Raw genomic sequence first — 23,628 nt, forward strand, 5'->3', positions numbered from 1 at the left:
TCATTTCAAACACATACAACAAAAAATATTGTTCAAATAAACCATTAGAGATGAGAATAAGCGTGACACAAATTCTTGAATTTAATAACAGTTGTCTTCTGTTTCCTGATAATAATGTATTGCAGATAAAACAAAAATATACAAAATATAGACTTTCTAGATGTAATATAGATAAAAATCATTTTTGTAAGATATCATTCCTTAAGGCAATAGAATTGAATTAAAAAATCAAGATAGATTTTTCCCCCATCTCTCCTCATTTTCTGCATTAAGAAGGTACAATAGCTAAAATCTTCCCTAACTTAGGGATTTGCAAAATCAGATACTGTTAAATTAGAAATTGTCACTATAATAAAAAATATAAATAATAACAAGGGGTGGCAAGGATGTGGAGAAATGTGAACCCTCATACACAGCTGGTGGAAATGTAAAACAGCGCAGTCATTTTGGGAAAAGTCCGGCAGTTCCTCAAAATGTTAAACACAGAGTTATCATATGATACAGTAATTCCACTCCTAGGTATATACTCAAGAGAAATTAAAATATATGTCCACACAAAAACTTGTACATAAATATTCATAGCAGCATTACTCATAACAGTAAAAAAGTAGGAACAGCCCGAATGTCCAGCAACTGATGAGTGTATAAACAAAATGTGCTATATCCATACAGTGGAATATTATTCAGCCTTAAAAGGAAATAAAGTAATGATATATGCTCCTACATGAATGAACTTTGAAAACATTATGTTCAGTGAAAGAAGCCAATCACAAAAGACCATATAATGTATACGATTCCATTTATATGAAATGTCCAGAATCAGTAAATCCATGGAGATAGAAAGCAGATTAGTGGTTGTCTGGGGTTGGGGAGGAATGGGGAGTGACTGCTAAAGGGATTTCTTTTTGGGTGATAAAAGTATTTTAAAATTGGTTTTGGTGATGGTTGCATAATTCTGAATATACTAAAAACCACTGACTCATATGCTTTAAGTGGGTGAATTTAATGGCATGTGTATTATATATCAGTAAAGCTGCTACATTGGAAAACAGAAACTGCCTTTTATATAACTCAGACAGCTAGAGCAGTACAAATTTCAAAATTTATAACAAAAGGTTATTGGGTCAATGAGTCACATACAACTTCAAAAAGTAATATTAGTTTGATGAAAGAAAATATTTTACCAGTATTTGAGAAGTGCTTACTTGATGCTGTTTCTCAGTTTTAGACAATTCCTCAATCTTCTTTTCCAATTTATACATATCCATAATGTTCTTAGCATTCTAATGTAAAATAAGATAGTATTCTTAGATTCAGACCAAAAAAATAAAAGGAAATCACTAAGTGTTTTTTAGGAAGTAGTATTTTCATCATTGACATTGTAATCCATTTTAAACTAAAGGACAAAACTTTAGACTTTGTCCAAAAATAACACAATCTTTTTAACGTGATCTGCCAGGAATACTCCCAGCAATCCCTTCTTATTTTCCATCTCATGTCGAGCACTCACTCCCTAGTCACACCTTCAAACTTGTCATTACCAGCAACTGGGATCCCTCCATTACCTTAACTGCAAGCATCTCACTCTTCAACCACCATTTCTTGTCTTTCCAGGTTACTTCTTTGTGCATCAACAAACCTTCAGTCCCCACTGGAGCCTACAATCCATTGATCCTACTACGTTCTCATTATCCTTCCACCTTCCCATGAGCTCCGTTCCCTCTTGACTCAGCTGAAATTCTTCCATGGTCAATCGTTACAATCTCTCTCTTCCACACCCCTCCAATTCCCTTGGCTCTCCCTTACTTCTTACTATTTTCTTTTTTTTTTTTTTCTGCGGTACGCGGGCCTCTCACTACTGTGGCCTCTCCCGTTGCGGAGCACAGGCTCCGGACGCACACGCTCAGCGGCCATGGCTCACGGGCCCAGCCGCTCCGTGGTATGTGGGATCTTCCCGGACCGGGGCACGAACCCGTGTCCCCTGCATCGGCAGGCGGACTCTCAACCACTGCGCCACCGGGGAAGCCCGAACCTCCGGGGTTTTAACCTCTAGTTTTTAACCGCATGATTCACTTCACAGTTCTACTTTTCCTAACCACCCTAGTTTAAATTGCACTCCCCACAACTCTGTTTTCTGCTCTTCTTTTCTCTATGGCACTAATCACCATCTAACATGCTAGTTTCACATGGGCTATTTTGTTTAAGTCTGTATCCTTAACACCTAGAATAGAGTCTATCTCCCAATGAATGTGTGTATAATAAACAAACGAATAAATGTAAGGGAATAATTACCCGAACCATTGTGCCATTACTCTTCACATTGCATCAGATTTTTACTTCCTAAAGGAATCTTAGTGACACCTATAAGCCTTTTCAAATATAAATCAATAATTGTAATGCTATCTCATGATGAAGGGTTCTAAGTCTCCTTCCTTCTATCTCAATTCTAAATTGGTATAGTACAGTTCTTTGATGCTAGTCGATCATCTTAAATATGAGGACAAAAATATCTTACATTGGGAGCTTAACTGTAAAGCATTAGTTTCATGGAAACCTGGCCTTGTAGCTGTAACATGTCTGAATCTAACATAGGGTTTCTTTCCAATCTTTAGTTGTTCCTTTCCTTTCTACTATGAATTTTTTTAATGTCCACTTGGGCCATAAATTTGATAACTCATCAGACTGTTCACCACAGCTTAATAAATACATCTAATAAACTTATATAAAACCCAAACAAAAAAACGTACATAATGATTAACTTTCAAAAGGTACCTATAGAGAATTTTCCTCCAAAATAGTAACTTTCTGGTAGCTTTGCTACCTGTTCTTTCAATGTTTTAATTCTGTTGCTTAAAAATATATATTGCATAGAATTTTTTTTAGCAATTTTACTAGTATTTCCTAATATATATGAGGTATTTATGGTTAACCAAATGGCTTCACATGCATTATCTTAATCTTTAAAATAGCTGTAGGGAATGGGTATTATTAATCCCTCAAAAGATAAATGGCTTTTCCAAGGTTAGACTGTCAGTGAATTTAAGATCTGGGTCTTAGACTCAAAGACCTTTTCCATCTAGTTTCGTGGAATAATAATAGAAAATTATTAGATAATGTCTATACTTTCCTTCTTGATTTGTATATTTTTTAGATGGGTTAATTTCAGTTCATCTTAAGTCTGAATTTCTTAAATCCCATTTCTTCCATGGATGATTACAAAGGTATAACATACTTCTCTCCAGATAGGAAAACCCTGTCTACTCTTCCTCACTTCTCATTTGACAAAGCTACCTGGTATTTGGTCCACAGGAGCCTGAAATTCACATGATTTATATTTAACCCAGAGTCAGGACCCATGATTGTATGATTTCCGTATGCTTATCTGTGCCCTTTTAACAATTTCAACATACCTCTTCTTGGAGAATCCGAATCTTAAGAATCAGAGCCCGGTTTTCTGCCTCCTGATTTATTAAGAGAAAAATAATTTTAAAGTATTTGAGAAGTTTATGAAAATACCAAATATTTACTTCCAGGGCTATCAACATTGTTTCTTTTTATCAACCTTAAATATGGCATTGACATATCACAAATAATCCTAGTCTAAAATATTCTCAATATGGGGTTAAGCCTTTGGCTTCGGTTTCTTGGGATCAGTGAGAAGTCACTCTTCTTGACTCAATCTAACTATGACAGGAAAGGAAAGACAAAAAAACAAAAGAAAACAGTATGGTTTTTTTCCCTGCTACTTTACTGCCATCTGCTTATGACAGATAGTGTGAACTCATCTATTTAAACAGCACCTTGAAATCAAAGAGTACTAGCTTTCTATTTGAAGCTGCGGATATTCTTAGATTCAACATTACCAGAACATAGGAACATCAAAAATCATTTTATAATTAGGAGCCCTAAATTCAGAACCATCAGAAGAAAACATATTCTAGGACAGGATATACACCAAAATGTTAACAGTAAATCTTGTGGATAGGGTAGGGTAAAGATTTTGTGGGATTTTATTTTTTCTTTGCTAATATATATTTTCATATTTTTACAGAGTGAACAGGTACTACCTTTATAACATAAAAATAAAAGGGAGGCCATCTCAGGCTAGGATGTCATTGGTACAAGAAGGAAGGAACATACACACCACATAGTTGGAATCAGAAGACCTGAGTTCAGTTATCACTCTACCATTTATTAGACAATGGACTTTGAATAATCAAAACATTTCTAAACTTTAGCTATAACTCTATTAATTTTTTAAAATGAAGAATAGCAGCTTCTGTTTCTACCTCACAGAATCTCCGTGAGGACCCATGAGAGGAAACATTAAAAATTCTTTTGAAATTGTAAAACATTGAATTGTAAAAGTGCAAAGGATTTGGACTGTATATCTAGGACTCTGCACTTTAGTAGCAGCTAACATCTAGCCCCAGGAGGAAAGAGGACATTGACTGCTTTACATGTATTAACTCATTTAATCCTCTCAGCCTTAAAGTAGGCAGTATTGCCATGTCCACTTTGCACAGGGGGACACTGAGGCTTAAAGACGTTACGTGGTTTGCCTAAAGTTAGATAGCCCTCAGAGTCGGGACTTGGATGCTCACTGCCTGACACCCAAGGGTGGGCTCTTGATCATTGCTCTACATGGCTTCCACATAGAAGCTCCTCAGTGGTCCCAGAATGAGTCTGCTGTAATGCATTCACAGAGACTTGCTGGACTCAATGAGTCCAGTCCCCAAATTTTACTGTTGAGGCAAAAGCTAAGCTAAGTTGTGTTGGTTGTAGGAAGTCACTAGTGAAAGACACAGGCCTGGAATCCAAGTCTTCTGATGACTTAGACCTAAAAATAAATTAGTCTGAATGACTTTCAGCTGACCCCCCACCATGGTTAGCAATGTGCAAATACTGCTGGAAGGATTTTGAAGATTATTACTAAAGCTCTAGATAATAGTTTAACATTCCCAATAAAAATAATTACTTCTCTGGTAGTTGAATTAAAGCTTAGTCTAAATAATGTTTTGCTCTAAAAATTACAAGCCTGTGCTTCTTTAGCATAAGGACTGATTAATGGAACTAATTACTAATCTGTACGTGTTAAGAAAATGGATTAAAAAAAAAAAAAAAAACCTGAGAAAAAGGTGAAAGTTTGACAGAGAAAATTTTTTTGGAAAATGTAAGTGGTTTTTAGTGTCAGATATTTATGAATTCACCTGTTAACTTCAGAAGGCATTCTAGATCTTCACAAGTCATTGCAAATATGACTAATTTGTAAAGAATTTTAATCCTGGTTGAAAAGGAAAACACAGTTTTTTATCCTACCTGCCTTTACTTTTCTAAGGTGTTACCAATTCATTCATCAGTCTACTGATTTCTGATTTTTGTTTCCAAATAAACCCTCTTGGATTTTAGTTATATAAACTATTAATATAGGTCCATTTCAAAGTACTTGGATGACTTACTAATTGTTTGTTCTGGGCTACAATCATGGTCCTCTGCTCTTCTGAAGCGTTCATATTAATTTTCAGTTCCTCCAGTTCTTCTTTTAACAGATTTGTTCTCATAATAGCATGGTGGGCACTGTGGGGTGGGGAGAGAAGGCAATGAGCAAAACCTCAAATATAACCGTCAAAGATACTAAGTAAAGCCACGGACTATTTTTAAACCCAAGTTGAAAACCACTGAAAACTCAAACCAGATGCCAACAACAGTAAAAAAAAAAAAAAAAAAAAAAAAAAAAACCATAATCAAGATCTTCCACAGTCCTTGGAAAAGGAAGGGATTTGGGTGGAGCATGGTGGGGGGAAAAGGCTAGAAGGAAACAAACATATTCCTGAAGATAGAGATTTGGAGGCTCCCTTTGAAATCCATCACTGGCTGAATCACACAGTTCTTTCCTGCTACTAATAACATGTAATATTAGTTAATGCAATCCCACAGTTATTGAATAATATCATGATCAGGTGCTGTACCTTGCAAGAGGACCCATGATGTTGGACAAAAGAGACATGGTATAACCTTAGAGAGGTTACATACTAGTGAAGGAGATGACAACTAAACAAACAAGTAGTTACAGATAGTCTCTATATGATATAGTTTATTTAAAAGGTTTACTGCAACATCGTTTACAATAACAAAGCATTGGAAAGAAACTAAATGTCCAACAAAGGAAAACCTATTAAATGTATTATGGTAATCTATATCATGGAATTACCTATTTGTACTCCCAAAAGATTATAAACTGTTTTCTGAGCAGGGTCTTGAAGAAGGTATAATTTTTTCCTTACTAAGAAATTACATTGATCATTCAACCAATATTTATTGAGCTCCGACTCCATGCCATTCATTCTAATAGGCATTGAATAAGATAAAGATGAACCCAATCATAAGAGCTCTGCCCTCCTGGAATTTATAGTCTAGTAAGGTAGACAGACAATCATAATGGCTATTACAGTATAATAAGAACCAAGGCTGGAGTGAACCCAAGTTCTGTAGACACTATAAAAGGAAGATGGCTCAGATAATGAGAAGGAGGAAGGGAAGGGGGACAGAGGGGGAGAGAACAGAAGCTCACTGAGGGACTGCAAGCAGTCGGACATTGCTGAGCATAGAGGGGAAAATGGGAGGTAAAGACGAGGCATCAGAGGCCCCATCATGAAGGGGTTTGCAAACCAGATGAAGGACTTTGGATTTTACCCTGAGTGTGAAAGGAATGCACTGAAGTGGTTAAAGCAGGGGTATGATGTGGTCAGACTGGCAGTTAGGGGGAACCTGCCTGCTGGGGTGGCACAAACTTTGGAAAAGGCGGGAAACCTAACCAGGAGGCTGCTGCAGTGACCCAGGTGAAAGGTGATGCTGACCTGAACTAAGTGGCAGCTATGGGAACGGAAGGAAGTAAATCTATCTGCGAGACATGAAGTGGGTAAAGTAACAGGACTTGCAATTTGATGTAGAAGTGAAGTCTGAGGAAGTAAAAGGAGACAGAGATTTCTGGTTTGTAGGCAACTGGAAGGAAGGGACTGCTCTTCTATGGCAGACATTCTACTAAGCACTGGGGCAACCAGGATAAATAAGACACGGTTCCTCCCATTAACGAGGACACATTAACACAGAAGGCAAATTATACCATGATGGGACAACAGCATGATATCAAAAATAGGCTGGGAGTGCCGACAGGAAACAGGCTCTTCCTGAAGGACTGTGGGGTGGGGGGAGAATTGGGGTGGGTAGAAAAGAGGAGCCTTAATTCTGTAGACACTGGCATTCCCGCTGTCCATCCAGATTCTCTAGCCTTTCTGTCCATCCTGCAAGTTACCCAATTCCCTTCAAGACGTGTCTTCACTGCTTAAGTTAACCAGAGTCAGCTTCTAGTGCTTGCAACCAAAAGCCCTGTCTGGCACATTCACCCAAAGCATACTTTGTTTGCTTTTTTAAAGAAACTTTGAATTATTATATTTCAAATAAATAATAAATAAGCCAATTATGGAATGGAGGGAGAGAGCTTGAGGTTAGCGCATATGTATGTGTATGTGTGTGTGTGTGTGTGTGTGTGTGTGTGTGTGTGTGTGGTATGCAGGTCTCTCACTGTTGTGGCCTCTCCCGTTGCGGAGTACAGGCTCTGGATGCGCAGGCTCCGGACGCACAGGCTCAGCGGCCACGGCCCACGGGCCCAGCCGCCCCGCGGCATGTGGGATCCTCCCGGACCGGGGCACGAACCCGTGTCCCCTGCATTGGCAGGCGGACTCTCAACCACTGCACCATCAGGGAAGCCCAAGGTTAGCATATTTTTTTTTTAATTTTATAGATTGGTTTGGAGGCTGGTCAAAAATTATGAGGGTAAGGGTTCATGGTCAGAATGCTTTACTGTCTTTTCAAGTTAACTTAGAACTTTTCTGTTCAGAATTTTAGACCTACAACATCTGTACACACATACTTTGTGAGAACCATGTTGCTTGTTTCCTGATGCTCAAGCATCTCCCAGCAACCTATTTTACCAGTGTCTGACACTTTATCTGGTATGTCTCCAAGGTCCATTATCCCCTTCTATCTTAAGCTAAGATCATGAAATTCTTATCATCCTTCTAGGCTACAGGTACCCTGAGGGTACATTTTAAACATGACTCATCAATATATCTCTCATAATACTTAGCATGGGACTTTGCATAGAGTAAGAGTTCTACCGAACCACAGGCTGTTGGGATGGATTCACGCTTGATCCTTAGGCATACTGGTCTTACACAGAGATTGAATGACATAGAGAACATCATTGCTAGGAAAGAATTAACAAACCTTACTGGTGGGAAAGTAAAATAGTGCAGCTGCTTTGGAAAACAGTTTGGCAGTTCCTCACAATGCTAAGTATAGGTTACTACCCAGCAATTCCACTCCTAGGTATATGCCCAAGAGAACTGAAAACGTATGTCCACATAAAAACTTGTACCCAAATGTTCATAGCAGTACTATTTATAAGAGTCAAAAAGTGGAAATAAACCAAGTGTCCAAACAGAGGTATATCCATACAATGGAATATTATTCAGCCATAAAAAGGAGTGAAGCAGTGACATATGCTACAACATGGATGAGCTTTGGAAATATGATGCTAAGTGAAAGAAGCGAGACACAAAGGTCACATACTGTATGATTCCATTTTTATGAAAATGCCCAGAACAGGCAAATCCAGAGAGATAGAAAGTAGATTAGTGGTTGCCAGACACTGAGGGGAGGGGGAAATGGAGGGTGACAGCTAATCAGCATGGGATTTCTTTTTGGTGTGATGAAAATATTCTGGAATTAAATCATGGTGATGGCTGTACAACCTTGTGAATATACTAAAAACCACTGAATTAACTGCATACCTTTAAAGGGTGAATTTTCTGCTATGTGAATTATATCTCAATAAGAAACAGATTTATTTTTTTTAAAAAAGGAAAAAGAACTGAAAGCCCCCAGCACACAGTAACCCCATCACGGCTCACCTTTTTAACTGAAGGCGCAATTCAGTACAGTCCTCTGATAACTGGCTGTTAGCGTCTTCCAAGCTTTCTAATGCCAATTTAAGCTTATTATTTTCCTCCTCCAATTTCTGCTTGTTGAAATGCAGGTCTGCTACACAGGTAATCAAATCAGGCACCTCTCTGCAGGTGAAAGAATGAATGAGAATAATCTTCAACATCTCTAATCCCTTCCTATCAAAGGAAGGCGAATGGTTAAGCCCAAACAGGCTTAAATATTCCTATGAGATTTTCTACTTTATCTTCATTCATCCTCATACGTGTAGTTTATTTACACAGTATTTATTCAAGTACTTATTACAAGAGCATCAAAGATTTTTCCAAAATTCCCAGATACTTAGCATCTGCCACTTGTGAAGTCGACTTCTACAGCTTTTATTTCTTCCTTTTCCACTTTGCTCCCAACACCTGCCTCTGTCTACACTGAAGAGTTCCTATTTCTGCCCGGGTCATGGAAAGTCCTGAAATAAACTGACACTGTACTCTTTCAGTCAGGAATCTTGGCAGGCTTGAATAGGCCTTTACCTAGGAAACAATTCCTAGAGTCTTAGAATTGTAGCCTGAAGCTCACAATTTAGTACTCATCTTTCCTATAATTTTCTACAGCTTGTTAATGTTTGTGGATGTCTCTCTTGCCCCTGACATTTGATCATCAACCCTGTGAGAGTCAGGACTGTGTGTTTCATGGAGTCCCAGGCCTTCTCTTCCTCTTTGCCATATTTTCTTAGAGTTTAGCACAGATTGGCTACATGGGTCCTACTCCACCATTCTTGCATGGATAAACCTGAAGTGGCAAAGATAAAATAAGCAAGGACAGGTCCAATGGTTAAGACTCCGTGCATCCAATGCAGCGGGCATGGGTTCAATCCCTGGTCTGGGAACTAAGATCCCACATGCCACATGCCGTGTGGTGTGTGGCAAAATAATAATAATAATAATAATAAGGAAGGACAGAGTCACCTCCCCTTAATATCTAAAACTCACATTTAGCAGAAAACAGCTTTTCACATTCACATCTACAAGTATCTATTAAAGAAGTGCTTTAAAAGTAATCCCCCAAAGAGCTTAAGGTCAATGTCATAATTCTACTTCAAATGGAATTTGTTTTCCATGGAAAACACAAGAAGTCAAAGAAGGAGAAGCATTTCATGAGTGAGAAAATGTTAATTTATGTCATACTAATCTTCCATAATTTGTGTTCCTAGTGAAACTACTTCTAATGCAACTGGGATAGAATAGGTAAAAGTTAAAAGTAAATTATGTTAGCCCTACCACACACAAGAAGAGTTAAGTGACTTTACTGTAAATAAAATACATAAATCTATGAAATAAATAAGAAAACTTGAGGCACTTAAGAAAGCACTGTAAGTAAGAATGCTTACAAGACTCCTTTAAACATGTCTCCACCCAAAGCCTCAAAGCTCCGTGATACAGAATCTGTTATATCTGTGGTCATCTTAACTGAAACACATATAAGGGAGGTTTATGAAAAATCCATTTCTCCAAACCACAAGAAAGTGGCAGAACAATCCCAAAGAGACCCATTCATACTTGCTCCACCTGACTTTATGTCGTCCTGTTCCAAAGCAGAATTACCCGTTCTGCTGCTTGATCCACTATTCACTCCTTCCCTGTAACCAAAACACAAAACCAATGAGCTAGGATGCTTTGCCAAACCAAAGCTTAGCTAATTTTTCAGATGTGTTCTGTACTTTCTTATTCAGGTCTTTCTTTCTGAATTTTAAAACCATCTATTCATTCAGCAACTACTTGGAACCCAACACTGTGCTTAAATACGGTCATAGAAAAGAAACATAAGGCATACCTCCACCTTCCATAAACTTTTAATCTAACGTGAAAAGAAAATGTGCGCACAGAAGTAGGTAGGTGTCGACGTACAGCAGCTGTGCTTAGGGGATGGGAGGTCTCAGTGGGTCAGGAAGTTGATGTAGTTTAAAGGGATAAGTGGACACTTGTAGAGGTAGCAAGACCTTGGGCCTTAAAGAATTGGGAAGGAAAAGACACGAACAACTAATACTTTGGGATACACTGATGGTGTTCTTTCTCATGAAAAACCAAGTTGAACCTAGACTAACCGTACTTCGGAATATTTCACACCTGAAATTTGGGGAACCCTCTTCACAAGCCTCTATCCAGGACACCAATGCTAGCTCTAACCCCCAAAATAAACATATTAAAATTTCAACCATTTCTTTTCCAAGAGTCTTTATACTATGATTTTAGTTTTGTCACTTAATCTTTCTTTTTATTTTTTTTTAATTTTTTTTATTTTTATTTTTTTATTAGTTTCTGCTTTATAACAAAGTGAATCAGTCATACATATACATCTGTTCCCACATCCCTTCCCTCATGCATCTCTCTCCCTCCCACCCTCCACATCCCACCCCTCCAGGCGGTCACAAAGCACCGAGCTGATCTCCCTGTGCTCTGCGGCTGCTTCCCACTATCTATCTACCTTACGTTTGGTAGTGTATATATGTCCATGCCTCTCTTTCCCTTTGTCACAGCTTACCCTTCCCCCTCCCCATATCCTCAAGTCCATTCTCAAGTAGGTCTGTGTCTTTATTCCCGTTTTACCCCTAGGTTTTTCATGACATTTTTTTTTTTTAATTCCATATATATGTGTTAGCATACGGTATTTGTCTTTCTCTTTCTGACTTACTTCACTCTGTATGACAGACTCTAGGTCTATCCACCTCATTACAAATAGCTCAGTTTCGTTTCTTTTTATGGCTGAGTAATATTCCATTGTATATATGTGCCACATCTTCTTTATCCATTCATCCGATGATGGACACTTAGGTTGTTTCCAGCTCCGGGCTATTGTCACTTAATCTTTCTAAATGCCAAACCCTTAGATTACCTCTCTGGAGCAGCTACAAAAGCCACTAAATTTGTACTTACATCCTGTTGCATTTCAGTGTGAGATGTCTGTCAGAAGATGACTGAGAGAATAACTCAGATATCACTCTTACTATTCCTAGATCTACATCCATCACCATTTCTGAGTTTCTGTTCTTATATTTTGTATTTATATCTCCCATGTTTTTTCTTTTCCTTTATATTTGTTATAAAAATAAGTTTTCTCTTTAGCCCTCACTCCACTTTATAAATGAATTATTGATATTTTTATTACACAATCAAACCTAAATATTTTAGTAAGAATAGAAAATTCATAAGAAAAGAGGACACAAACTTAAGGTCATCATGCAGAGATAATCATTTTGGAGTATATTCCTCCCAACTTTTCTGTGCATATTTTTATTTCTTGACAAATTAGGGATCGTACTACATATACAGATCTATAGCCGATTGTTTGAAATAAATACATATGAATATTTCTCTTGTCAAATATTTATCTAATTATAATTTTGAGTGACTAATTAGGATTCTAGTGTGTGGAAGTACTGTAAGTCATTTGTCCAAATATCTGCTTTTAAATATTTACATTGCTTATATTTATCACTATGATAAACAACATTCTGCATATATAGAGCATATGATTGGTTGTTTTTCCTGAAGTTACATTATTTGACCACATTACATATTTTTAAGGGTTTGATACACATTCCTAAATTGCCCGTGAAAAACTGTGCCAACTTACACTATTACCAACAAAGTATGAGAGGTCCTATTTCTCCACCTGCCCTGATAACATGGGATAGAGTCATTCTTCTAAATCTTTGTTAACCTGATGGGCAAAAATGATATGTTCTCTTTATTTGCATTTCTTTGATTACTAGTAAGATTAGATATTTTTATATATATTTATCTTGTCTTCACAATTAACTCGTGTATAGCAAACAACATCTCAGTCACATTTTTTAAGTCATTATATATTAGGAAACCATTGACCAAAACCACCTGACTTGGCCAGGCATGATGATAACCACTTGCATGAATTGTCTCACAACAGGAGGTACCGATAAAGAACACAGTACTGGCGGCTTCCCTGGTGGCGCAGTGGCTGAGAGTCCACCTGCCGATGCAGGGGACACGGGTTCGTGCCCCGGTCCGGGAAGATCCCACATGCCGCAGAGCGGCTAGGCCCGTGAGCCATGGCCGCTGAGCCTGCGCGTCCGGAGCCTGTGCTCCGCAACGGGAGAGGCCACAACAGTGAGAGGCACGCGTACCGCAAAAAAAAAAAAAAAAAAAGAACACAGTACTGGGCTTCCCTGGGGGCGCAGCGGTTAAGAATCCCCCTGCCAATGCAGGGGACGCGGGTTCGAGCCCTGATCTGGGAAGATCCCACGTGCCGCGGAGCAACTAAGCCCGTGCACCACAGCTACTGAGCCTGCGCTCTAGAGCCCATGAGCCACAACTACTGAAGCCCGCGCGCCTAGAGCCCGTGCTCCGCAACAAGAGAAGCCACCTCAACGAGAAGCCCACGCACCGCAACGAAGAGTAGCCCCTGCTCGCCGCAACTACAGAAAGCCCGTGTGCAGCAACGAAAAACCCAACACAGCCAAAAAAAAAAACCACAGTGCTACCGCAGAAAACTAACCGGGAGAATGTGGGAGGCGCCAAAAAGAGGAAGGAAGAGACTCTATGTCCTGCCAACCTCCCAGAAACCCGCACGCTGGAATCCATCTTGGCAGAGGGATGCGCACGCCACCAGGGAGGACCCTGAGTCAGAATGATGGGTCAGAGACAACCCGGAAACTAACCCCATTACCGCAAAACCCGAGACTGCGAGCCACGTGGCAGAGCAGTCCTCCTGGGTTCCCTTACCCTGCTGCTCTCCACCTGGGCACCGCTTCCCAATTAAGTCTCTTGCTTTGTCAGCACTTGTGTCTCCTTGGACAAGTCATTTCTGAGTGTTAGACAAGAGTCCACTCTCAGGCCCCGGAACGGGTCCCCCTTCCTGCAACATACACATCCTAACCCCGCATCTAACCCCGAAATCTAGCAAGCTTTGCCACCGTTTGGGCTTAAAGCATTCTTTAAGAAAACCCCTAGTACGTATCAGCTGGTAGCTGGAGATTGGTGGCTGAGTAAAAGCCAAAGGATTAGGCTTCCTGTGAAAGAAGATGATGCTTCCCCAGTATCCACCCAGGGCACCTGATCTCATGGGTACCATTCTCCTTCTCCTTTTTTCAGCTTCACCATCCTTTCCTTTTCCTTTCAGCCTCCCTACATTCTAGGCTTCTAAATTACACTCACTGACTACAACTCCCCACTGACCTTAAAAGGGAGGTCATGCTGAATTTAAATGCATTTGGTGACTTGGTGGTCAGTACCAATAACTTGCTTGACTCCTATGCCAGAAGAACGTAATAATATGTGCTGCCCCTAATCACAATAAATGAATGTTATCATAATTAACATAATAGGTTCTCAAAGTGTGCCCATCACCCCCCACCAACTCCCCCCATCAGTATCAGTGTCACCTGGAAACATGCTAGAAATGCAAATTATCAGGCTTAACCCCAGACCTACTTGATCATGGCGGAGATACCCAACAATCAGGTACAATATCATTTAGGTGATTCCAGTGCATGCTCAAATGTGAGAAGCACCAGATTACAGTATTTCCATCAGTGCAGAAAACAGTGATTAGCATTCATTGTAAGCAATTGTTAAAACAGAACCCGAAAACACCATCCTGCTGGGACGATGATTACCATTTGTTTCTGCAGTGAGCTATCCATTCTCTCATGATGGCCTGGAAGGTTTCCAGATTCACATGCATGTCTCTCTTTTCAGGATCGAGCATGTTCCACAGCTCCTCAAGGCTACCATCTTCAGAACCTTGTCTAGTTGTTTGTCTCAAGTAATCTATTACTTTGGTAACTCTGACTGAGCCTTAGGAAGAAGAAAGCCAAGTTAGTTATAAAAGGTGGAGAAAGATTATTTTTTTAAAATGAGGCACTTAATTCTTTTAGGTCTCTTGGGAACCTAAACGTGCCTTATAACCCTCGCAGTACTGCTGAGTTGGTATCACAGAGTAAAAAGAGCACTGGCCTTGGGTTGGAGTCTAACAGACTAGGGTCAGATCTTGGCTCTGGACTGTGTCAGCTGTGTGGCTCTGGGAAAATCACTCAATCTCTTTGAGCCTCAGTGTCCTTGTCTGTGAGATGATGCCTACTACACAGAGTTGTTGTGAGATCTAAATAAGAACAATCTATGTATTCAATAATCACTTGTGGGAAGTGATCAAAATGCCACTATTTTTGTCTCCCATTCTTTTTTTTTTTTTTTTTTTCCCCCGGTACGCGGGCCTCTCACTGCTGTGGCCTCTCCCGTTGCGGAGCACAGGCTCCGGACGCGCAGGCCCAGCGGCCATGGCCCACGGGCCCAGCCGCTCCGCGGCATGTGGGATCCTCCCAGACCGGGGCATGAACCCGTGTCCCCTGCATCGGCAGGCGGACTCCCAACCACTGCGCCACCAGGGAAGCCCCTCCCATTCTTTTCTTAAAAAACATTCAGTGAAGGAAGGGTTTCCTCTGCCCTAGATGAAATTTCAGCCTCCAGTAAGTGGTCTGACTTTTATTTGGGGGGAGGGGTAGAAAAGTCATTCTTAGACACAGTCCTACTATCACATTCAGAAATTAAAGTCAAACAGACTCTGTTAGTTATTAACACACCAATCTTCCTTAAGCATAAGACACATCTTTGAACTAAGTCCTGACTTAGGCTAGCTGCTTGAAGGGGACAAGGAAAAGGAAGTAGAAGGTTGATAGGGTAGATGCAGAAGTGAAGATTCTTCCCCCAGGAGGTAAGCAGAGACACTGATATATATATAGAATAAGTCCAGTACATAATTAGAAGGAGGGGAGAGTTGTAAAGGAGACTGAACAACTTTAAAGAGAGTATTACTTTAATGGAAAATGTCATTTGGCTGTGACAGGAAGAAATGGAAATAAAATTATTAATAATTATTTAGAGAGATGATTTTTATTCCTGTTTGCAGTAGAGTTGGAGAGTCAAAAAGAATACCTATATCTCATTTTCCTCCACTAAAACTCTGGAACCTGTATCATATACCTCAAAACTCGAAAGGTCTTCTGTGATGGTTTTGCAATGCGTCAACTTAACGGGGCCACGGAGTGCCCAGATATTTGATCCAACATTATTCTGGTTGCTTCTGTCAGGGTGTTTTTGAATGCAGTTAACATTTAAACTGGTAGACTTAGTAACACAGACTGCCCTCCCTAACGTGTGTGGGCCTGCATAGAACAAAATGGCAGACCCTTCCCCAAGTGAGAGAGCGTTCTTCCTGCATGACTGCCTTGGAACCGGGACTTGTCTTTTTTCCTGACTTTGGACTCAAACAAAAACATCAGCTCCTCCTCAGTTTTCAGCCTGTCGACCTTTGGACAGGTTCTCTCCTGGTTCTCAGGTCTTTGGACGCTGACTGGGACTAAACCATCATCAGCTCTCCAGGTCTCCAGCTTGTTCACTCACCCTGCAGATCTTCGAACGTGTCTGCTTCCATAATCCTGTGAGTCAGTTCTTTACAATAAATCTCTTTATGTACATTACACACATGCGCGCATGCACGCGCGCGCGCACACACACACATTGGCTCTGTTTCTAACACACCTCCCATCTCCCTTCGGTGGAGTTTCCTTATTTTCTTCAGGGAAATAGTTCCTTAAATTCTGTCCAAACAGAGAGGCTTTTGGGGAATAAATAAGTCCCATTCATCCTACCAATATAATTAAGAGTATAGGCAAATGTTTTGCTATGAGAATGTTCATTATGGATCATTATGGTGCTGTTCATAATAGAGAAAAAAATATCCAATTGAAACATATTGTTTAAATATATTATGTTACATCCCCCAAAAGTACAGTATATAAAGCAAATTTGTTGACCCAGACAAGTACTCAAAATTATTAAGTGAGCAAAAGCAGATTATAAAGCAAGTCTGGGAACGTTCCCATACATACTTAGGGAACTTGTTGTATATAGCTTAAGGAGAAAGAATGACCAAAAACAAGCCTTAAACCACTGTGGTGGTGAGGTAGACAGACTCCAGGGTGCCCCTTTATAATCCCTGCCTCCTAATGTTTACACCCCTGTGTAGTCTCCTCCCTTGAGTGTGGGCATGACCTGGGACTTGCTTCTAACCAGTAGAATATGGCAAAGGAGACAGGATTACATGTATATAATTGCATGATTAAGTTACATAAGATCACAGTGCCTATCTTGCTGGAGTCATTCCCTTGCTGGCTTTGAAGAGGCAAACTGCCATATTATGGACTACTTATGTTTAGAGGTCCAACTAGTAAGAAACTGTCCAGCTGACAGCAGCAAGACTCTGAAGCCCTCAGTACTACAACTGCAAGAAACTAAATTCTGCCACCTAAAGCAGGTCATTCCCCTGTCGAGCCACAGATGAGACACCTGCCCTGGCCAACATCTTGATTGCAGCCTTGTGAGTGAGTTCCTTAACAGAGGACCCATGTCAACCATGTGTGAATTCCTGATTCACAGAAATTGTGAGGTAGTAAATGTGTGTTGTTTCAAGCCACCAAGTTTGCCATAATTCAGCAACAGGAAACAACATAAGTAGTTTGGGTACTGCTCATCTGAAACCATTGTGTATGTATTGTAGAAGAAAGCAAAGGAACATTTATACTGGTGTCATTGAGAACCAAGATTTTCTGTGGTTGAAAAAGGGCATACAGAATATGAGATGAGTAAAAACGTTATAGTCCTGAATTTGCTTTAGAAGGAAGACTATGAACTCATAATGCAATATATCTTCAAAATTTTTAAGTACTTCTTAGGTCTGCCCACTGAAAATGCCTAGAAACAACCACCATCCCCTGCCTCCAGATTGTGGTCTCTATATATTATTTCCCATTAAAAGGAACCATGGATCCTTGAAGAAATAACTGATTCCAAGTTTGGGGCAGGAAATGTATGAGATAAGCCTAAAGACTTTTATAATATTAGGGAAAACAAGGAAGCTACTAAAAAGGATGGGGATGTCTCAAAAGTATTAGTACCTGGGACACCTGGTTGCTCAGGAAGTAATGAGATGCTCAAAGAAAGATGGGGACAATGCAAACAGACATAGGAACCAGCTTAAAGAATATCTTGCCGGCCAAATCTGGGACAATTTGAGCATCAAAATACATAATGAGAGTAACAGATCATATATATTGAATTAAGAAGAATCCCGAAATTCATAGTGATATTAATTCACTTAATTAGAGAAATGGTAAAACACTGATGATAGATTGACAAGTAAAAAATATAGAAAGAATATCGTAAATTGAAAATTTTCTATTTGGCAACCACCATGGTAAGAATTGATTTAGGCAAGAAATATCAATAGATGCTATGTTTCTGATCACCAATTCCAATGTGTAGGGTTCTTCCGCCTCCCCACTACCCCACCCCACAACATACACACATCCAAGCAATTCTCAAGACACTGGGTGTTCTACAACTCAACCCAATTCTGACACTACCTATGTGGTGATAGTGTCAGAGCCACAGGTTAATGGCTCAGTCTTACAAAACTGCCCCCACTCCCTGTAGACACCAATTCAAGGCCGGGTTGTCACCTGTGCTTCTGATGGACCAGCTATAGATTGGAGGTTCCCATGACTCCTCTTTGTGTTCCATTAATTTGCTAGAGCAACTCAAAGAACTCAAAGAATTTTTTACTTACTATATCACCAGTTTATTATACAAGGATATAACTCAGGAACAGCCGGATGGAAGAGATGTACAGGGCAAGGTATGGGGAAAGGGCATGGAACTTCCGTGCTCTGCCCAGCATGCCACACTTTCCAAATCTCCACGTGGAAGCTTTCCAGACCTCTCCTTTTGGGTTTTAATGGTGGCTTCGTTACATAGGCATGATTGATTAGATCATTGGCCATTGGTGATGAAACTCAATCTCCATCCCCTCTCCCCTCCCTGGAGGTCTGGGGAGTGGGACTGAAAGTTCCAACCACCTAATCACATGATTTGCTCCACTGGCAACTAGCCCTCATCCTAAGGTGGGGTCCAAAAGTCATTTCATTAACATAAAAAAGGCACCTTTATTGCTCTCATCACTTAGGAAATTCTAGTGGTTTTAGGAGCTCTGTGCCAAAAATGGGACAAAGACCAAATATATACTACTTACAATAAGTCATAATATCACAGATGCTAAAACTAGTGAGTGAAAGTTTGATGAGGAACAGGATGTTTACATAGATTCAAAGTGTCTTCCCATAAATTATTTATTAATTACTGATGAAATAAAAATTCATATTCTAAGGCAAGTCAAGGAAAATTTAAACATAAAATATTTTCTCTGCTCTTTGGCCTCCTCTCTCCCCTCTACTGTGCATTGTGTATCTACATTATGCATCCCAAACATCCCCATCAGCAGAAATACCTGCTCAACCATAAAGAGCAACATCCTCTGAGCATCAGCAAGACAAATCCTTAGGACATAACCTTCCTTCTTAATCTTGTAAGGAGCCACGATGACCCATGAACCACTACTCACTTTGTATGCTTAGATCTGGATTGTGTAGACTGTCAATAATATGTCGTTTAACATACAGCCCTCTGTCTCAAAATGTGCTTTGACCTTTAACAGGCAGAACAGTTCTCAGAGCTTTCTGAAAGGCTGTTCCTGAGTTATAATCCTCAATCTGCCTCGAATAAAATTTTCCATTTCTTTCTTAGATCGACTGATTGATTTTTTTATAGACATTATAAAGGAAAAATAGTAACTTTACAATAGGGATATTTGGCAGACACCACACTAATCAAGTGATCAAAGTTAAAAATCCTGATATATTGTATGGAGAAGAACATAACATCACTTCCATAGTGTGCCTGCAAAAATGTATAACCTGAATAATCAAGAGGAAATATCAGATGTTCTACAAAGTAACTGGCATATACTATTCAAAAATTTCAAGGTCATAAAAGACAAGGAATGGAGGAACTCCTCCAGATTTAAGGAGACTAAAGAGATGTGACAATTGAATTCGATCCTGGACATGGAAACAAAAAATCTATAAAGAATATTATTGGGAAAATTGACAAAATTTGAATATAGACTTTTAAATTAGATAATAATATTGTATCAAGGTTAAATATCTTAATTTTGACAATCATTCTGTGGTCATGCAAGCAAATGTCCTTCTTTGTAGGAAATACACACTGATGTACTTAGGGGTAAAAAGGCACAATATCTGCAATTTACTCTCAATCAGAAGCACAATCAAGCTTTTATCCTGCCTTTCCTTTGGGAAACAAGACTCAGCTACAGCCAAATAGTTGCTAGGCAGGGTAGAGTTTCTTTTTATAGATATTCCAGCTGATAAAATAGGAAGGAGTAATAGACTATCACCTTTCACAACACCTAATGAAAGAATAAGTCTAGGCCTTAATCCTCAAATAGTTTTGTCTTCTGATAAAAATATATACACCGTTTATGCGGAATCTTGCCAAAAAAAGATACAAAACTTTTATCTGATCAAACCTCTAAATGTAGGGGACAAAGAAACAGGTTGTGTTTCTAAGACCACACAATCACCAAAATTCAGACTGGGGGAAACTATGAGATAAAAGAACCAGTTTCATTAACAAATAACTTAAAATACAAAAAAGAGAGAATAGGAAGGGAACATAGAGATAAGCTAGATGACCAATAACAATGAACAAACTTTTCTTGGATATTGATTTGAACAATTAAACTGTTTAAGAAAAAATAAATTTCTCACACAAATGAGAAAACAAATGCTGATAAGATATTTGATATTAAGAAAGTATGTCACCTTTTTAGTCATAAAAATGACATTGTATAGTTGTGTCTGAAATCAGTCTTTATCTTTTGAACGTACTGAAATATTTACAGGTGAAATAATATGATGTCTTGGATTTGTCTCAAACTAATCCAGAGTGGAGGAGAGGAAAGTGGCTGGGGCTAGAAATGAGACATCATTACTTACGACACTATTTACAACATTCTAAGGGTTATACCTCTTTACTCCTGTATATGTTTGTAATGTTCTATAATAAAAAGGTTTTAATCCAAATAAAACAAAACCATATTGACCAAGGAATTTGTGGAAGGTTATACAACAAATCATTAACAATGCTTACTCAGGGAAACAGGATTACTGATGAGTTTTTTTCCCTTCTTTTCTATATATTATTAATTTTATTACAGTGATCATGAGCCATTTACATGCTAAAAATTACTTGCAGAAATTTTTAAAAGAACACATCTCTAAGAAAAACAGAACTGAGAATCTAAAATTAACTCAAAAATTTGAGCTAAATTTGTGTAGCGGTTTCATACATATGAAGTATATATTTCTTGTGAGGCAACAACTATGAGAGGCAAGTAGTTCCAGTCAATGATTGCAGCTGGTAAATCAGTTGATAAGCTCAATAAAATCATTCAAGACACTGGTAAAATATGCAAAACAGGTACACAGAAATTAACCAACATCTAGACAGCCACCCTTCCTCCCAAATTAGGTTGTACCCACTACGTGTGTAGACACAGATACACAGAGCACCACACATAAGCCATTTCCCTTTCTCTCACAAGAGAAAGTACAATGACTTGATGAGTACCACCGAACATTTGAGCAGATAATTTTCGACTGACCTCTGCATTTGGTGTCACATGCATTAAAAATACTTGTAAGCAACTCCTCTTCACAGGTCCTGTTATTGCTATAGGTTACTTCTTCCTTGCCATCATCAGCTCCTTGTTTCCACCCTAGTAGAAGAAAAAGTTTGCATATCCAGATGCTTTTCTGTGCTAATATGCTTAATTGCTAATTTTTTTTGTTTTAATTTTAACAAAGAAAACATATTTAAATAAAGAGCAATCCACAATACTGGTTACTTAACTTGAGTAGATCAAGCAGAAAAAGTGGTCTTGAAGAGTCTCTGATTATTCATTTTCCTTTCCTTATAAGTTTTATAAAGGTAGAATAAAAGGAGAGATGAAGAAGAGGGAAATGAGCTTTACTGCCCTGTAATGTTAGAAGCACTCTATGAAAAAGCAAATAGTGTAGCACAAATAGAAATATTTTAAGGAAAAATAGAGGGAACGTAAAGACTAGCTCTACAGAAAATGTGCCATTTTACATTGTTTTGTTTTTCAGGGCCTATCATATATGGGACTCTGTAAGCAATCCCCTAAATAAAATTCCAAAATTTCATTGAAATTGGCCTCCAAAATTTACATTCTCCCCTGGTCTCCTTTATTGGCTCTACATTTTCTTACATATTTTACTCTCACACACACACGAAATGCTAAAATGGTAGTTTTCAGCAAGGCATGTTGGAACTATATGAATTTTAGCTCCCCTGTATCTATGTATTCCCATGATGACATTCTAATTTTCCCAGGAGAAAGTTTGTTTTCAGGTCAGCAGAGAAATGCCAATGATTATGATTGTAAATACAATCTAGAATTTCTATCAGGTTTATAATTGAAAGCATAGAAAATACTTATATTTCACATATAAGAGTTTTTTAAGAGAGGAAAAAACAATTTTAAGGGAAAGATGGATGCTTCCCTCCAAGTTTCGATAATGTACACTGGTATTTCATTTTAGTTCACGTATTCTCATGTGATATGCTCAAGGCTTTATCAGAAGAACAAATATTAAAAGATGAATATTTACCCTCTTCATCCAGAGATAATTTTTTCACCACTGAATCCTGAGGAGTAAAAAGTTCAGAGCTCTGATTAGAGGTGGAATCAAAGTCAAGTGTTAAGGCACTAAAATCATTTTCACTACAACAGTTTTTCAAGTCCTTGTTAGAGAAGAGTTCCCTTTTTCTGATCTGCGGTATCAAAGATGTGTAATTCTGGGAGCTCTGTGATCTAGGCCTTGAGATGTTTTCCGAACTTGTGAGGATAAGAGAATATGTTGCGTTCTCAGGAGAGCTGAGATGAGAGATGGATGGGGTTCTTGGAGACACTCGTTGAGGATGCGAAGTAAAGGCACCAACTTCCTCAGAACTTGAGGAGCGAGGGTCGGGCAGAGGAATGGGAGCAGTCGTCATTTTCTTCAGTACCTCTTCAAAGTCTTTCTTGGGGTTAGTCTGTGGACTGTCAAACCTGCTAGATTGGTATTTGATAATCTGTTGGATGAAACTTGTACTCTCTTCTCTCTTTTGGATGGCTTGGATTTTTCTATAGATGCTTTGCACTGGGTTATGCCGCTTCTCAGTTGCTTTCTTGACAGAGGCCATTGTTGTCTTTCCTCCAATGAGACAGAGGAAGTGGCTAAAGTACCGGCAAAAGTAGACATGTTTTTCAAAGTTAGCATTGTCCTAACAATAATGTAGCAATAGCTATTTATTCCCAAACCGACTTTGAAGGGATCAAGATGTCTTTAAACAACTATCTTTAAACAATTGCTTTTTTATATTTAAGTATAGTTGATTTGCAATGGTGTGTTAGTTTCAGGTGTACAGCAGAGTGATTCAGTTATACATATATATTCTCTTTCATATTCTCTTCCATTATTGGTTATTACAAGATACTGAATATAGTTCCCTGTGGTATACAGTAAGTCATTGTTTAAATAAATGCATTAAACAAATTTCCGCATGTCTAACTTTGGCCCTTAAATTTCTAGAAAATAATAACAGCTAACAA

General features: G+C 38.9%; 2 protein-coding genes across 2 annotated transcripts in view; both read right to left on the reverse strand.

The window, feature by feature from the left end:
- The window catches only part of LOC307060469 (inositol 1,4,5-triphosphate receptor associated 2-like), a gene marked incomplete at both ends in the record, with an annotated part of 35,199 nt that extends 20,723 nt beyond the window's left edge, over positions 1-14,476 (reverse strand). The window contains 7 exons of the mRNA XM_079714970.1: positions 1,206-1,283; positions 3,411-3,461; positions 5,460-5,577; positions 8,973-9,131; positions 10,391-10,469; positions 10,560-10,639; positions 14,469-14,476. Of these exons, the coding sequence (XP_079571096.1) occupies positions 1,206-1,283; positions 3,411-3,461; positions 5,460-5,577; positions 8,973-9,131; positions 10,391-10,469; positions 10,560-10,639; positions 14,469-14,476 (573 nt within the window). The remainder of the gene's footprint in view (positions 1-1,205; positions 1,284-3,410; positions 3,462-5,459; positions 5,578-8,972; positions 9,132-10,390; positions 10,470-10,559; positions 10,640-14,468) is intronic.
- Positions 14,477-14,649: 173 nt separating this feature from the next.
- On the reverse strand, positions 14,650-23,219 carry LOC307060470 (inositol 1,4,5-triphosphate receptor associated 2-like; the record flags this gene model as incomplete). The annotated part of the gene is made up of 3 exons (XM_079714971.1): positions 14,650-14,834; positions 21,616-21,729; positions 22,646-23,219. 3 exons carry the CDS (start codon positions 23,217-23,219, stop codon positions 14,650-14,652), a joined length of 873 nt encoding a protein of 290 aa, XP_079571097.1.
- Between the last annotated feature and the right edge of the window lie 409 nt (positions 23,220-23,628).

This window comes from Hyperoodon ampullatus (genome assembly GCF_949752795.1).
Source record: "Hyperoodon ampullatus genome assembly, chromosome: 11".
In the NCBI taxonomy this organism is placed as follows: Eukaryota; Metazoa; Chordata; class Mammalia; order Artiodactyla; family Ziphiidae; genus Hyperoodon; species Hyperoodon ampullatus.